At 42.9% G+C, this 18,335-nt stretch overlaps 1 protein-coding gene across 3 annotated transcripts in view; it reads right to left on the bottom strand.

The window, feature by feature from the left end:
• The window catches only part of ANO4 (anoctamin 4), a 383,517-nt gene that overhangs the window by 29,177 nt on the left and 336,005 nt on the right, over positions 1 to 18,335 (bottom strand). For all 3 annotated transcript variants that reach the window (XM_021715858.1, XM_008064696.1, XM_021715859.1), the window contains 3 exons: positions 12,167 to 12,249; positions 8,696 to 8,836; positions 5,311 to 5,475 (listed from right to left, as the gene is read on the bottom strand). In XM_021715858.1, coding sequence (XP_021571533.1) covers positions 5,311 to 5,475; positions 8,696 to 8,836; positions 12,167 to 12,249 — 389 coding nt within the window. The remainder of the gene's footprint in view (positions 1 to 5,310; positions 5,476 to 8,695; positions 8,837 to 12,166; positions 12,250 to 18,335) is intronic.

Genomic DNA, 18,335 nt, shown 5'->3' with positions numbered 1-18,335 from the left:
TCCTCCTCTACACACACACACACACACACACACACACACACACACACACACACACGTTCTAATCAAACACATTTTAATATTCCAGTCACTTTAAACTTAAAGTTATTTAATTGTGGAATTACCAAGGGAAATTAGATTCAATGAGACATGCTTTTATAAAAATATATAAATATAAAAATATAATTCTTGATTAACTGGTTTATCTTTTATATTTTTCATGTTGACATATGCTTATCAAAGTGACTCACATCTCACACTGCACACTTGTCCAAAAGGCCCTGGGAGCTGATGTTATGCCTTTGTTACATAGGTAACGCAAAGGACTTAAATAGAGGTTTTTCAAGAGAAGACACACAAGTGGTCGACAGAAATTTGAGAAAATGCTCCACATCACTAATCATCAGAGAAATGCAAATTAAAGCCACAATGAGATAACATTTTATACAAGTCACATGGCTATTATTAAAAAGACAAAAAACAACAGATGTTGGTGAGGATGTGGAGAAAGGGAACGCTTATATGCTGTTGGTGGAAATATCAATGAGCACGACCTCTATGAAAAACAGTATGCCGATTTCTCAAAGAACTAAAAGTAGAACTATCCAGAAATCCCACAACTGGGTATTTACCCAAAGGAAAAGAAATCATTATATCAAAAAGATGCCTGCATATGTTTATCTCAGCACTACTCACAATAGCAAAGCGATGGAATCAACCCAAGTGTCTATCAACAGATGATTGGATAAAGAAAATGGAGTATATGTACCCAACAGAATATTACCCATCTATTAATATGAATGAAATCCTGTCTTTTGCAGTATGGATGGAACTGGAGGTCATTATCTTAAGTGAAACAAGTCAGACATAGAAAGACAAAGACCATCTGCTCTCCCTTACAAGCAGGAGGGGAATCGTGTACACAAGGACATAGGGTGTGAAATGATAGGAATTGGAGGTCAAGATGCGTGAGGGGAAAGGAAGGGGCTGAGATGGTAAGGAATTAATTAGTGAGTACTATGTACAGTATTTGGGTGATGGACAACCTAAGAGCCTGACTTCACTGCTACGCAATATATGCCTGTAACAAATTACACTTGCACCTCATACATTTATAAAAATAAGTAAATGAATGAATGAATAGACAAGGAACAATATGGGCGTCAACATATGATTAATATTAAACTTTTAAAAAATATGGTAAAGCATATAGGAGCGCTGTAGGGATTCATGGCATCTGTGAATACCTCACACGGATGCAGACGGCACAAGGATATGGACCATGAGACTTGGAACAGAAAGCATCAGGGAAGGACATGTACACAGACGGGCTCACGGCCACTAGGGGATCTTCCGCTGAGTGGTTTCTGGAAAAAGTCTGATTCCTTATTAGGCAGTTGAGATAGAAACCATGGATTGTTTGTTCTGGTAAAAGCAATGAAAAATCTAAGTTCCCAACGGGATGCTACAAATTCTGACTGTTAATATCTATAACTGACAGGAAGCATTCTGATTTTATGGATACACCCAAAAGAAGCTGTGCATACTTCTAATTTTATCTTGTCAGCCTGGTCAATGTATGTGGGCTTCTTCTGAGGCAAGCCAAATTTTCAGGTTTGTTTTCTTTTGGAGGATGAAATTGTGGTTTTCACTTTTAACAGCACAATTAAATATCTGATTCATATTGGTTTGGCTGGATAAAAAGGATGGTCACAACTTTTTAGTTTCCCCTTGGGACATATTATTTGTTGGCCTATGTAACCGCTATATGAGATGTTCTTTGAACACTAGTGGGCGAAACAGAATTGAAACAGTATGATCGGGAGCTAGAAAATCCATCCTTTTCACTCCTATTCACTCTATCATTGAAATAATCATTTTTCAAGACATGGAATAAAGTATATACTAGTAAGTATCTTTTAACCAGTCATTAAGAGACAGAATATTTTGTTAATATCTAGAGAACTTTTGTAAAATAATAAGTACATACTACATGAAAGTGAATACACATCATCAAATCCAGAAAATAGGAACCCCTTAGAGATCTGTCTCTTCAGTAAGAATTAGAAAATTCAGCAAAAAGTTTGAAAAGGATATGCGATTTATAATAATTCTATTGTTTTAAAATTAGAGTTTTAGTGATTATAAATTAAAAACCAATCTAGCTCTCAAGGTTTTGTTTACTCAGTTAATGAAAAATTATTAATAATTAATGTTTAAATAGGTTTTTTTTGCAAGATTAGTACGGTTAAAATTTTTAGTAGCTGAAAATAATTTAAACAGCTGTAAAATCTATACTATTGGGTCCTGAAAATATCTTAAGTTGAGTGATTTCAAAAGTCATGGAGAGTTTAGTTCCAAACTGATCTCAGCTACATTATGGTCATTAGTCTGTAATCCATTATGCTGACATTTGCTTTCTAAGGACTTAACTTTGTTTTAGGTATTCCGATGAAAGCCATTCCAACTATCTATACACTTGTTGTCCTCATGACGGAACCATGAAGCTTTAGGGCATAGGATGGGAGTGGAGATATGTGTACTGGGATGAGTTGTCAGAGATACTAAGGAGGGTAAGGTGCTCAGCCCCTGCACTAAAGGGTCCTGCTGATGCTGCTTTTAGGGTTCCTGTGTTTGCTTTTTCCTTTCTTTCCTTCTTCTTGCTACAGTTTGTCATTTCCTGTTCTCGTCAGCGTTCCTGCCTTAGCAATCTTATGTTACTCTAGTTTGATGTCTATTGGGAATAAGAGCACCAAAGGTGTTCACACTGCATCTAAAATAAATGGAAATAAAGCATCAGGGCATTCCTAAGAATAACACTTGTTGAATGACACGTGTTTGCTTCAGTGTGTGGACCCTACTTCATCTCTGAAACACTGAGATGAAATGTGTAAAATGCCTAGCAGTTTAGCGCCCAGCACATAGTAGGTGCTTTGTAATGTAAACCACCACATAATCTACCGCTCCTTTCTTCATTTTTCGTTTGTTTACTTCCTCTTTTCTTGGTCGTGTCTGGAAGTAGAGATTGCTGGATAAGTGATTTCCAGTGAAATGAAGTGCTACTCTGGCAACACTGGCACCTGCGTAAAATGTATAGGCAAGTACATTTACACATACAGATTCACTTCATGTACACAGACATTTACTTCTTAAGAAGATGTGTAAGTTAAATTTTAATAATACATTGTAGGAAAGAGATGACAAAAATGCAGTAAGCATTAATCCGTTGCGTCCTACCTGGCCAGAGAACATTTCACCTCTGACTGTTTGATTAATTTCACTATGAATCACACTCTCCATCACAAAGTATCTGCCACAATTAACATTGTGACTGAGTCCCAGTCGGGAAAGGAAGAGAGGAGATACAGGGAGAGCTAAATATCTATTTTTCATCTCCACATGCCAAATTTCACACCACCATCACTTCAAAGGGATTAGTAACTGCTCTTTTTTGTTTTACATAACTTTAGGATTTTGAAAGTTTTTTTCTCCAAAATAATAAAGAGGTTCCTATGTATTTTAATATCACTACTAATAAATTATCTGCATTTCATTAGTTCAGTGGTTACTAGTTCACCTAGGAATCAGACATAAAGTTCTTTATTATTGGGTAGATTGCAATCTCTTAGGAATCACTCGAGGGTTGTTGGATAGACTTCAAGATTGTGTACAGAGCCTGGCACGACAATCTAAATAGGTAAAGCAGTATTGATAATAGTATTAAATTATGGCCCAGACTGAAGACACAGTATAAATAAGGAAGAGAGGAACTCTGGTTAACTGAACATCTATCCATACCTAACACTGGGATTGCACTCTACATACACGCTCTGATTCATCCCCTACTACCAACCTCCAGCCATCTCTGATGACATCTCACCTGAAGTTTCATGGGCTCCATCACGGGGTCAGCGCTTTTATGTCTAGGTTGACCTCAAAGGCTAACCATGACAGCCACTACCTCTTGTTCTACCAAAAAAAAATAGCAGTTTACTGAGCACCTGTTCTGTGCCAGGCCCTGATCCGGACACTAGGGAATGACAACCATGACAAAAGCCAAACAAGCACAGTAGAGGAAAGGTTCTGCCTTATGGACTTACATCCCGATGGAGACGACAGGTGGTGGGAAGAGACAGGAAGAAGCATGTGGCATATTAGATGGTGATAATGCTATAGAGAAAACTAAAGCCGGCAAGGCAGTAGAGAACTCTGGAATGGCAGGAGTGGGTTGCAATTTTAAATAGCGTGACCACAGACACACTTATTAGAGAAGTGACATTTGAACAAAGACCCAAAGGAGGTGATGAGCAAGCTACGCAGCCCCTGGCAGGGAGGAAGGTCCCAGGCAAAGAGAACAGCAGCTGAAGGTCCTGGGGTGTGAGGACCAGAGGGACAGGCATGGCTGGGGCAGTGGGCCCGGGGGGTGGTGAGGATATTAAGTCAGAGACGTCACAGAGGCCGGATGGGGAGAGCCTGGGAGGCTCTGGGAAGACAAGCATGTTTATTCCAAGGAGAGGAAAACACTGCGCCTTGTGAACAGAGGGGCTGCATGAGCTAACTTCCAGGTAGAACGCTCACACTGGATCCTGTGTAGAGCCTAGACTGAGAGGCACCAGCAAGCAGGGGACCAGGTAGAAAAGGCACTACAGGAACCTAGCAGGAGACATGGGGGATGGGGACAGGGTGGGAATTGAGGACGTGTGGAAGGTGGTCAAATATTTGATGGTGAGAAACACAGGAGTCAAGGAGAATGCCATGGTTTTTAGCCTGAGGAACTACAACGGGAGAGACCGTGGGAGAAGCTGATTCAGGAGGGGAGGAGGGAGTTTGGGTCTGGAAATGTTAAGTGGAGCTGGTCGAGCAGTCCTTTTGACAGAATTTGGGGCTTGGGGGAGAGATCTGGGCTGAAATAAGCAATGCAAACAATCTATACAATCCACGTGTGCTGCCTTGACAGTTCCCTTGCAGGGTTGTCTCAAGGAAAGATCTGGACGCTACCTTCTTGTCATTCAGAACCAAAAGGAAATGGGAGTCCATATTGCCAAGCTCTGTCACTGGTTCTGAGCCGGGTCTTTTCTCTCAGTCTCTCCACGGGGTGCACAGCGCCCTCTTGTCTATCGTTCAGGGGGATGGTGTGTCCTGCCCACTCTCCCACTGCAGAAAACCTTGGAGCTTAGAGGTGCACCACGCACGGCAGTCTGGGCATTTTGCTGCCAGGACATTGGTACTCTGTGGGCGGCCCAGCAATCTGAGGCCAGGCCCTTTTCTCAACAGGAGAAAACCTCCTCTGGCTGGTGACCTTTGCTCACTTACCACATTCAGCAGCATAATGATGCAGAAGTTGATGCACACGGCGGTCCCCGTGGTTGCAACCTGAGAGTTATTCCTGATTAGCGCCCACTTGAAGGCAGCAAAAGTGCTGACCGTCACCACGCGGTAAATGACGATCCCGAACACGGCGGCGATCACCACGCAGATCTACAGGGAGACAGAGACCCAGTGAAGCCCTTGGTGGAGTGATCCAGGCAGAAGACTCATGTCCCTGAAACATCCTCTGATAAAAACCGGAAATAACGCCAGGTGGTGGTGCTGACTCAAGAGACCACAGCCAAATGTGTGCTTTTCATTATGCTCAATAATTTCCCATTTGTGTTTTCTTTGTTATACAGCTAGAAGAACCACACTGCTCGAAAGCTGAGAATCTGTGTAGGCTACATGGTAATACTTTTGTTTGTCTGTTTGTTTTTGAGTCGGAGTCTCACTCTGTCGCCCAGGCTGGGGTGCACTGGCACACTCACGGCCACCGCAGTCTCCACCTACTGGGCTTAGGCGATCCTTCCACCTCAGCCTTCCAAATAGCTGGAACTACAGGTGCGGGTCACCACACCCGGTTAATTTTTGTGATTTATTGTAGAGACAAGGTCTCACCAAGTTGCCCAGGCTGGTCTCGAACCCCCGGGCTCAGGCAGTCCTCTCGCCTTGGCCTCCCAAAGTGCTGGGATGACAGGCTGAGACACCACGCCCAGCCGGTAACACTTTTTTAAGCAGAGAGTAGATGGTTCCATTGGACACATATTCATTCAGAAAGTCTTATCATGTTGCTCTTCTGTTTACAATTGTTTACTGGTTTCCTATTACCTCAGGATAGAAGCAAAGTCCTTATTGTGGCCTGCAAGACCATTGAACCCACTGGGTACCATTCTTTCTTCCCTCTGGGGACTCCAAACTTCTTTCATTACTTCAGACAGCTAAGTGCCCTTAACTTCAAGACCACTTCCTTTGTCTATGATACCTGCCTGCTTAATCTCCTGCCAAACACACACACTCACACTCATGTCCACATGGCCTCGTTATTACCGACCTAGATTTCTTCAGTCTCAGCTCAAGCACCACTTCATAATGAAAGCTTTCCACGACCACCCCCAGACTCATTGTTGTTGCTATATAATATCTATAGCACATGGATGTGTCTTCTTTCAGGGTACTACTTACACTTCTAACGATTTATTATTGTCACCCTTCCGCAATAGGAAGTAAGTGCCATGAGGGCAGAGATGGTGTTTTGCTCACATGGTCTCTGCAGCACCTTAACATAATTACAGGTGCCGAGAAGGTGCTGTTATTTGTTGTTGGGTGAAACAACTATGACAGGCACATAATATCTTGTTAATCAGATGTACATGCAGACCGAAACATCCTTCCCCGAAGATTTCATGATATTTGAGAACAATATAGCATATATTCTGTCTCTATTAAATACAGTCAGCCCTAAGTGTCCTTCCTCATGGAGGATTCGTTCCAGTACTCCTTGCAGATACCAAAACTCACAGGTGCTCAAGTTCCTGATATAAAACGGTTTGGTCTTTGCATGTAACCTGCACACCCTCCTGTAAATTTTTTCATCTCTGGATCACTAATATATAATATACTGTAAAGGCTATGTAAATAGTTGTTATACAGTATTGTTTGGGGAATAATGACAAGAAAAAATAAGTCTGTATGTGTTCAGCGCAGCTGAAACCACACTTAGAAATTTTTGTGTGTGTGTGGTTGGTCAAATCCACAGATGCAGAACCTACAGAAATGTAGGACCGACTGTAACGCAAATTGGAGACTCCAAAAAGTTTTATGACTTTCATTAAGTGACTCGCCTAATACATCTCAGAATAGAGACCTTAGCCCACTTCATCATCAAAACCTAGATCTTGAAGCCAGGTCTCGGGAAGGCTTCTGTTGATTTAGAGACACCTTTATTCACAGAAGTATTCTTCTGTTTTGCATAAACTGTATTTTCTGCTTACTTTTAAGGATGATATGCTCTAAAAACTGAGGGATGAGTCCTAGCTGAAACTGGCCAAAATAATAATAAAAAAAGAAGAAGAATGATAAAGAAACAAAAACTTGCCCAGATCTGAATCCTAGGGCTGGTGATCAAGAGACTGGTGAAATGTGTGGAAATTCAGACAAGGGTGGCAGTGTGGTGGGATGGACAGCTTGCTGGGCTCAAAGTCAGAGGACAGGTGAGGGCCCAGCTCAGCTCTCAACCAAGGATGACTTTGGGCAAGTTGTCTTCTCCATGGCTTTAGCTCCTGTGCTCGAAATTCCCCATCTGTAGCATGGGGAAAGCTTAATCTACGTCTATGAGTCTTGTGTGAGAAACGAGACAATACATCTGAATATACTTGTGGAAGGCAAGGCTCGCCACTTGCTTACAAACCCATCTCCAGAGAAAGGCACGGATTTGAGTCTTGGTCTGATCCAAGGGACACGGGGCAAACTACCTGGCCATCTCCCCAGAATCTTCACTGGCAAAAGGGGGTAGATCATCTGGATTTGCTGAAGTCTTAGCCTCCCTGCTCTTGAGGTCAAGGGCATATATTTATACACTCACCATTTGGGGAAAAAATGGGAAATAACATTTAAAAAAAATGTTCCTATGCTTTGTTCAGTAATTCATAGTGTCAAAGTCATCCCTAAATGACATCTTGGAAGGAAAAGTTAACAACTCAGCTCTGCGTAGTGTTTTACAAACTGATGTATAATACTATAATAAAGGGATTGGCAGTAGTGGGAAACTGCCAGGGGAGGGAGGGGCACACCTCATCCACAAGGGTGCCTGCATAATGAACATTTGTATACCTAACCCTGAATTGTACCCCACATCTTTAAAGTAAAAAAAAAAATTTAAAAATAAAAAATCGAGTGCAATAAAACAGCAATCAATCAATGTTTTGGATATTGTAAAGGTGAGTATTGTTCTAATTATTACGCTCTGCTTTATATGTGTGTTCACACAGCCTATGCTGGGTCACGACATAGGATGCATTCCTTCCTGTGTGGGCGTGGCAGGAAGTTGGACAAACCCTTCCATGTCTCTCATTTTCAGCTCCTTTTGGCATGGCATGTGGGACATGCCAAGTGGAAAGAACACTGCACCAGAGTCAAGGGTCTGAGCCTGCAGCGACTCGTTGGTTGACCCTGGGCAAGCCCCAAAACATTTTGGAGTCTTAGTTGTTCCATCTGTAAAAGGGGGTAGCAACACCACTCCTGACCAACACACAGAGTTGTTGTGAGGATTAAATAACATAAGTGCAAAATGTACTTCTGTAGAACTGTGCGAATGCCTGATACGATCATTGTTACTGCGCTGCAGGTTTATACTTTATGGAACAAATGAAGAGTGCTTAATGTTTCAAACCATAAAAAATATTCCAGATGCAGAAACAATAAGTCGGCTGCATTTATCTGCAAATGCTTGATAAGGTTCTGGTTTTCCCGAAATGGGATTCATCCGTTCCTTCTTGGAATACTTGGCTTCAAACTGGGGTCGTATTTCTTCCTAAAGGACAAACAGACACATTTTAATGCACAAAAGAGGTGCTCTCACAATAAGAAAAAATTATCATTTTCCCCCACTCCCAAACACAGTCAGCAGCAGCTATGCTAATCAGTCAACCAATGAAGTGGGCTTGGGTACCCAGGCTTAAATGTTTGAAAATTGGCCACTTGAAGAAAATCTAAAGGATGAAGACCAAGATTTACTATCATCAAAAGCAACGTAATTTAGACTAATGGCTGTGCTTCTCTGATATCTTATTAAACTACGCTTTGAAGAGAAACACAGAATAATATTTTAAAAGGAACCACCTGTCCTGTCCCTATTGGTTTGGAACAAAACTAAAAAGCTTTTCTTTTTATTGCCAGAGAATGACATGGCACCAGGAACAAGAAGGCTTCTGAAGAGGAAAATGTTAAAAATTCATTTTATAAGTTATAATGACGACGTAATTCCTAGTTTTTTCCTACACACTTTTTGCTTTTGCATTTTTAGATTCAGGTATCTGAAAACATGGTGAATCTACTTTGTAACAAGTTCCCACAGGACTCATTTATCTCTAACCAATAGATTTTAAGTATGTTCTTAATTGTTACTGAAAACAAGGCAACCGCCTTCCAAAACCAGCTGAAGTCAAGGCTCCTCCAATTCTAAATCAAGCTGAGATCTTATTTTATTCAGCTGAGCCCCATTCAAATGTGAAAAGCTTCTGACTCAAAGCAATTGTGGGATTAGGAAAAGGAGCCAGCAAGGGGGCGCACTGAGGGGTCCAGCTAATTAGGCACACGTTTAATTCGACTGTTTGGAAGAGGATGGAAAGTGAGCAGACAATCTGGTGACACCGGGTTGAGTGGAGGCCTTTGCTCAACGCTTGATACTGATGAAGGTACTGACAGACGACTCAGAAAGAGTGGACAGGAGATAGGTCAAGGGAGCAAGCCAACCTGCCGCAGCCTGGCTGTGTGGCGGGCAGGATGGCCTGGAGGCAGTTCAGCCTGGCTCCAGCCTCAGGAGGGCCCAGGCTGGACTTCCCTCAGGGCCAGCCCTGAGGATATAAACAGAACAGACCTAGCATCTTCTGCTTCTCTGGGGGAACTTTCAATTTCTTAGGCTGTAAGTGTCGTCAAGAGCCCTTGAGCTAATCAATAAAAAACTGAGGGCAGTCATGAAGCCAGGTCTGTGTTTCTGGGTGTTCTGAGCTGAATTGTGACACCCCATCCATTCATATGTTGAAACCCTAACCCCCACGACCTCAGAATGTGACCACATGAGGGGACAGGTCATTAGCATGGGCTCTAGTCCTACGTGGCCTGTGTCTTCATAAGAAGAGATGTGGACATAGACACGCACAGAGGAAAGAGTAGATAAAGGCAGAGGAGAAGATGGCCTTCCACATGCCAAGGACAGAAGCCTGGGGGAGGTCCTTCCCTTTTGGCCCTCAGAAGAAACCAGCCCTGCTGGCACCTGGACCTTGGACTTCCAGCCTCCAGAACCATGAGCATATTGTTTCTCTTGCTGAAGCCACTTGGTCTGTGGGACTTGGTTACAGCAGCCCTAGCAAACTAACTGTGCGGTTTCCCCTGGGGAAGGCATGCAGTGAGTCTAGGGTTTTCTGCACAATACACTGGAAGCCGTGGGCTAGACAAGGCATTTCCACAAGGAATCCCAGGTGAGAACTGGAGCTATTTATGGTCACGGAGGTAGGTTCCTGCACAAAGGTATGCTGAGTGGAAGAATGGGTTAGCACTCCATGCCTTTTAACAGGGGCTAGGAAGACAGAAAGTGCCAGACTCATAAGGGATATGTTTACCCAAAGGGTATCCCAACATGGACCCACCACAAATACCAACAGTGATTGGAGGCTGGTTTGGCCAAATTACTCAAATAGTGCCACACTTTATAGCTGGAAGGGGAAAATGTAGTCACACCTCTCTTTTTCAGAGACGAAAAAGTCCAGAGGTGAAGCAAATTGCCCAGGGTGACATAGTGCTTAGTGGCGACTTGAATTCCCAGGGAAGAATATTTTCCATCCCACTGAGAGCTATTCCCCTGAGCACATGTAACCAGAAATGGAAGAATGGTGCTATCCAAGGGGAAACTCTGAATCCAGCCTGGCTACTGTCAGTAGACTCTGTCGTCAGCCCAGGCAGCCTCTTCAAACCCAGACAATCACTCTCTGGAGAAAGTTTATAAAAACACGGGAGAAGGCCTTATCTAAAGAACAAGTATTGCTGAAAATCCTAGTATCATATATCAAAATACCACGCCGTAGTCCTTACATATATCTAATATTATAAAACACCCCCCCCAAAAAAAAACCCAAACTACCCAAACACGTTCGTGGGAATAAGGAGAACAGGCGGCCATTCCTGAGGCGTGATTTGAAGGAAACAAACAAACAAAACTCTCAAAATTGCTTCCCCTCACCAAGCCTACCACGGGGCTAAAAGTCTCATCGTTTTTGTTTCTAGAAGATCCCTTTTAGTATCTAGAAATATATACATGTGTTCCCTGTGAGTAAAACACAGATGAGTGCCCATGACCATACAACACGTGTCCGACGTTGCTGGTGCAGCCAGGCTCTGAGGGAATGAGACTTGGAGGTAAGGCATCACGAACAAGAGAAGGAAGCCTGAGGCCCGGACGACTGTCAGGGGAAGCAGGGTCCAATGTGGGAATGTGGCGAACACACTAGCCGGGCACTCGGGACTTCTGACAGACGGACGAGAAGAGAGCATCCGCAGCAGACAGAGGTTGAGTGGGCACGGCGGACTGTCTCGGAGAGAAGATGAGGGGTGAGGGATGGGGCTGGAGCCTGTGCTGAGGACGTGAGGCCTAGGGGACTTGGCTTGTGCCTCCTGACAGTTTTGTCCATTTCTCCTTTGCATCTACCACTCAGTATGATACCCAGAGCGTGGCACACCTGGTGCTGCCTCGGGCATGTTTCCTCAGCAGCTCTCTTAGAAGGTTTGCTTCCTTGTGCCTAGAGATGTAAGACCATGCCCTTTTTCTGCTGAAGTGAAGATAATGGACGACTTTTAAGACAACACAACAAAAAATTATACTATGAATCCTTCTGGCGCCTCTCCCTACAAGTGAAACTCTTCAATTAATCATGGCGTTTTACTCCACTAAGGAATAAGTTTTTTGTTTTTGTTTTTAAATGAAACTGCAGTCCCTTTTTACACTGCTTGAAATTTCCTGCAAGGACAGGTGTTGAAGATGCTCCATGAGGAAATCTGGTTCTGTCACAGCGGACAGTGACACCTCAAGGGGATTTGGCATTTCTTGGTGATTTCCTTTTTAAAATGTTCTGAGGTAAATGATACGAACCTCCTCTTCTTCCCAGTCTATCAAATCCCAGTCATAAGCAATCACTGCTCTCCGCCTTTTCCAAAACTCCAGGAAAACTGTCGCTGGAACAAGCAGAGAAAGACAAAGACATTTCAATGCAAGTAAAACAAGGCTGTTGACAGTGTCACTGAACAAGGACACTATTGCAAAGAATGACAGTGGTTTGGGTAAGCATCCTTGACTATCAGAATTTCTAGCTAAACTTCATTTCACAAGGACCAATGTCTAAGCATTACTAAGCTTCTGCCAAACATAATGAAACATGAGAGATTTCATTTAGAATTAAATTAAGCTTGTTTGCAAGTCGAGGCAGGACAGCCTTATTAGAATGACAAAGCTCCTGGGGTGTGGAAATACAGAAAACTGGGTTAGCAACATCCTTCTTATTGATAGAGCATTTATCTTTAAAAGCAAGAGGCGGGTAGGGGCAGACAGCCAACACAAAACTTAGCCGTTCTCATGTATTTTACGGGTGATTTTTCTTTTCTTTCTTTCTTTCTTTTGTTTTAGTTGTGGGATACAAGTGAGGATTTATTACATGTCGCCTGCATGCAGGGGAAGTTTGGACCTCTAGGGGGCCCTCTCCCCACCGATAGTGGACCTAGTACCCAGTGTGCGGCCAAGTGTCCCTCTCTGTGCCCCCTCCTCCTTCTGCCTCCCTTCCCCTCCCTCCCCCCGTCCCTCCCTTGGCTGTGTCCAGCTTGACTGATGATTTCTTGTCCCCTAACTCCTTCTCACAGCAATTTCCCATGAAAAATATATCGCGCTATTTTATTGGAAGAAGGAAGAAGGAGTCCTGTTGATCTTTTTCTCCAAACCGTCTCTGGGTTGACACAGTGAGTGCAAGAGCGTTTAACTCTATTATGAAATTTTTCCAGCAAGTGTGAGACAGCTGGCCTGCCCACCCACAGGAATCTGGGCCTCTCCTCATTCAGCCAAAGGGACTCTTTACTCATTCATTTAAGAGGTGTCTACTTAAATGAATTACTGAGCATGATGCAATAAAAGAGAGAGAAAGAAGACACACTCTTGCTGCCTCAGAAGGCACACATTCACACTCGCACACGTGCACACACGTACACACACTCACACTCTCACACATGCACACACACGTGCACACACTCAGGGTGACCAACTAAGGACACCCTGGGAGAGAGAATTGGCAGCTCTCTCTTGGGTCTTGCCGTGTAAGACTTATGGAAGGCAAAGGTATGTCATGTATTTGGAAACAGTTTCATGGCAAAAGGTAAAAGTTCAAACATTCATTCCAAAAAAGATGGCGACTTCCCTATTTCCTGTTCTCCCTTGTTTTCACACTACCTCCTCGTTAGGGGTATTCAGACCCTGAAGCCATGTTTATAAGTAACTAGAAAGTCAGTAAAGAGTATAGGTCAGAGTTTGCAGGCATATGGCCTGGACAGTACTGAACTTGAAATACAGCTCAGAAACACGCTGTACTACTGTTAGCAAATTGGTCAACTTTTCTAATCCTTAATTTCCTAATAAGCAAAGAGCATGATGATAATACAGACCCACAAGCCCTCATGTGCAATGCCAAAACTTAAGACGTTCTGAAAATTCTGAAGTTTCTCTCCTAAATTAGACATGAACTCATCTGGCAGTAAGCTCGGACCTGGACTGAGGTGAGGCTGTGAATGGTTTCTATTTATTCATTCCTGCAGAGAAAGCAGCCATAGTAATGCATTTGAGTGTGGCTCCTTGCCTGGACTTCCTGGGGTGCTTTGTAATGTATGGAATTTAATGCCTTTTGCAAATCTAAAAAAATTATGTCTCGTTATGGCTGTTAAGAAAGAAACACCTAAAATAAGAAAGTATTTAATTCTGGAAGATAGAAATTAAGATAAATGTATGCATTTCAGGTTAAAAAAGTATCAATCCTGGGCAGCCATTTTCTACTGAGTCTTGCTGTCTCAGGGGGTGCCCAAGACCATCCCCAGGCTCAATTATTTCCTTGGAAGAGTCACAGGACTCAGACTATAGTCATGCTGATGGATAAGATTTACTATGGTGAATGGTTGCAAGGCAAAATCAGCAGAGAAGAGGTGCGTGGGCAGTGTCTGGAGGAAACAGAGCCTGCTTCCAGGAGTCCTCGCCCAGCGGAGGACTCCTCCATAGTGAGTTGTGACAACACATTTGGAATGCTATCTAGCCAGGCGTGGTGGCTCGTGCCCATAATCCCAGCACTTTGGAAGGCTGAGGCGGGAAGATCGCTTGAGTCCAGGAGTTCAGGACCAGTAAGACCTTGTCTCTACAAAAATATCAAAAAATTATCTGGGTGTGGTGGTACATGGCTATAGTCCTAGCTACTTGGGAGGCTGAGGTGGAAGGATCACCTGAGCCCAGGAAGTCAAGGCTATGGTGAGACATGATCGTGTCACTGCACTTTAGCCTAGGCTACAGAGGGAGACTCTGGTGGGAAAAATAAAAAAAAAAAAGAAAGAAAGAAATAAAAGAAATGTTATCTAACAGGGAATCTTGTTAGAAACTCAGTGGCTAGGGTTTTTACTAGGGACTGTCACATAGGTGCCCACTGTCTTCTAGCACGTATTAAAATCCCAGAGTCCCAGAAAGAAAGCACACATCATACTGTTTGTACATGGAGTTTGTATGCCACAAGTAACTCTCAGCAGTTAGGTTGGTGGAAACTCTCCTGAAATCTGTGCTCCCAGACACCAGCAAGGGCCACCCTCGTAAGCAGGCCTTTCTAAAGCAGGCCTGGGGGTGAAATCTTTTCTGCACACCTGCATTCTGCCTCACCAAATTAGCTTGGCTTTGTGTCGAGTCTCTAGGACAATTCCTTCACTAGGTCTGCGGGCCCCTCCAGCAAATGCCACTTTACCAAGACTTTCCTCTCTTGGGTCTCTAGGGACTCCCTGGCCTTGAAGAGACAAAGCAGCCAGCCATTCTCCACATGAGTCAGGAAGGTACCTGTGGGGACAGGGACGCTTGATGGCACCCATTTGAGGACGGCCTCAGGCCACAGGACACACATCCCACTTGTCTTACTGGCAGTTGCTGCTCCACGGAGCCCTACCGAGCCATCCAAGACAAGCCAGTTGCTGTCAGAATGATTCCATCACCTTTCTCCTCCTCAAGGTGTACTGAATCCTGTCTAGAGGAAACACGGCCTTAACTCCCTGCCTTAGTCTGCTCAGGGTGCTCTCACCGAATACCATAGACTGAGTGGCTTATAAATAGCAGAAATTTACTTCTCATGGTTCTGGAGGCTGAGAAGTCCCAGATCAAGGCGCCAGCTGATCTGGAGTCTGGTGAGAAGTCACTTTCTGCTTCAGAGGTGGCGCCTTCTGTCTGTGTCCTCATATGGTGAAAAGGGTAACTGGATCCCGGGGTCTTTTTACTAAGGGCCTAATACAATTGAGGGATCTGCCCTCATGACCTCATCACCTCCAAAAAGCCCCCCCCCCCAACACTATCACCTTGGGAGTAGGATTTCAGCATATACATTTTGGGGGACATAAACATTCAGACTGTAGCGCTCCCCTCACTGGCTAGCCATCCTCTCTTTTCTTCCATTCCGGAACTTGGGAGGGCAACAAGAAGCAGCAGTTGCTTCAGCAATTGCCATTCTTTTGTGGATGTTTTTGTGTGGAAATGCCCATTCATTTGAGGAAGAAATGTTTCTTTCTATCTCTGCCTATGAAAAGTAATCAAACTAAGACAGGTCGTCGCTTTTGAAGACAGAGCTCCAATCCCACACCTCATTAGTGCACGATGTAAACTTCCTTCTCCAGATACCCAAGCCTGGGTGCCCCCTACACTTTAAATGTGCCTGGTTATATGCTGGTTATGTCACGAGCTCATGTTGTGTTCTGTGCCTCCTTCAAAGTTGGCTTATGCTAGATATATTTTTGTTATATATATCTTTATGTTTTATATATTATATATATAAATCTGTATATATACATATCTTTCTCTTATACCACCTGGCACTATGATAAGTTTGATTAAAAAGTGTATTTCTTCTATGGATAGATTCTCAAATGATGAGATTCCTAAGAGTCTCGTTAAGCTTTTTTGGCGTATGGAACTCTTTGCATAAGAATCTTCTCAGCTGAATCATCAGAAGGCTGAACCTTACTGCAAGCATTTTGAACTTCAGTCTATCTTTGCATCTTGCTAATGATTTTTCTAAGTCCAGCTCCACTTGGGTGCCCCGGGAATCAGTGAAGCCACATCTCTGCAGAACCACATCTCTGCAGAATAAAATCCTCATTACCAGCTCAGGGTGCAAGGTTCTAATGACTCTGCTTGGGGCCAAGGCCCGGACTTGCATGCTGGAATCTGGGTGAAATCATTAGCAGTTTCTATACATGAGCTGTTCAGGCTCTCTCAGTTTTGTCCATTCTATTTCCTTGGCTTATAATATTTTTCCCTCTTTGGGCCCATCTGGTCAATGCATAACTCATTTCTAGATTTAGCCCTATGTGTTTGGTAATGACATCCTCTGACCCTCTCTCTGTACCCAGGCTGAGTTGTGTGGTCAGCTACACATATGAGATAAACTAACTTCAGTGTTTTGCAAGCCGCTGAATGATGTTAGTTCTTTGTGTTACAGTGGCCTAACCTTATCTTAACTAACACAAACACTTTACCATAGAGAAAAGAGACGACGTCATTCAATTACTGAGATGCAGATGAAATGACCTGTGTACCACTTCCTTTACAGATCTTAGATAGAGCAATTTCAAGCCATAACATCTGAAATTTTATTTATTTTTTTCTTGTAAGACAGAGTTCTGTAGGTTTTCTCCTTCCCCCTTTCTACCCTCAGAGCTATGTGAGCCACTACTTAATCGACTCACAAATGAAGTTCACCTGAGGTGTTAATGTCAATCCCAATAAAAATCTTCTTACACTTAACAATCTTCTTACAACATTAATAACACATTAGAAAAGTCTGAAACTTCTGCCCTCTCAGTAAAGTCAGGATGGGGGTGGTATTGTTAGGTTAGTGTTTAAATACCAGGAGACTCTTGGCTCAGAACCACATACAATGAAGAAGGTTGTCTCACGCAGTCCATAAGGAACACAAAAGGGACATGACACAGAATGTTTTGCAGGCCACACTCTATTAGTATTTTCTTAAATAAAACACATTATAAATTTTGAATAAATTTGTGGTAGACTGCTATGCATTTACCTATACTATTTCTTATCCTTCCAAGCAGGGATTACACTTTTTATCCTTTATCACAGTTAGATGTGGCCATAAACCAAATTTTAGCCAATGGAAAGTAAGTAGAAGTGATATATATGTCACTTTTAAACTACGAAGTTAAGAAGTAGGCATACCTTCCAGGGGCTCCCTTTGTCTTTGGAATGGATTAATCGAAAGAACTCAGAGGACACAGAAGAGAATGGAGCCACAAGATGAAAGGAATACATGCACCCATATGAACAACCATATGGAAAGCTGCCTGCCAACCAGGAACATGTGATTGGGCTCTATCCAGCACACCTGGGTTTTTGTATTATAAGAACGAACTTTACTTTTCCTAACTAATATAGGATTTTTTTCCTGGAAAACATCATCATGGTTAACATTCTGCAAATAATAAGAATAAAACAGAGTCACACTTTCATCATTTTACTAAGGCATTTGGAGAGAATTATACCAGGAAAACTCTTATTTGAGATGCATAACTTAGGTTTCATGGCATGGTTGAAGTGCTGTAGCTTTTATTTAATTATCATTACATGACTAGAAAATGACAGAGCTGAGATTTGAACCTAATCTGCCTGACTCTTAACTACAAGGTTGTCCTCTAACCTGGGAGTTCAAGTTTCTTTTGAAATGAGAAGATCCAAAAAGACAAAGTCTGCTCTTCCAATCATATAAGCACTTTGTTGAAACTGGTTATAAATTAAAAAAGACAGTGTCTCAGCATTATAGTTTCACTGTATAAGCTGTCAGTTACTCTTTACCTTCCTGCAGACCTCTAAGCTTCTTCTGGGGGACCTGGAAAAGCCCATAGTTATTCCCAAACCTGTCAGGGATGCAATGCTACCAGTTTTTACCTTCTGGTAAAACCTTCTGGTAAAACATAATAGGTTTTGAAAGGCTTAATTTGATTCTTCACTCGAAAATATCTACTTTGGTAGTCTA

The sequence above is a fragment of the Carlito syrichta genome, unplaced genomic scaffold, assembly GCF_000164805.1.
Source record: "Carlito syrichta isolate Samal-C Ts95f unplaced genomic scaffold, Tarsius_syrichta-2.0.1 Scaffold307930, whole genome shotgun sequence".
NCBI lineage: Eukaryota > Metazoa > Chordata > Mammalia > Primates > Tarsiidae > Carlito > Carlito syrichta.
This window is presented reverse-complemented; position numbering and strand designations above follow the sequence as displayed.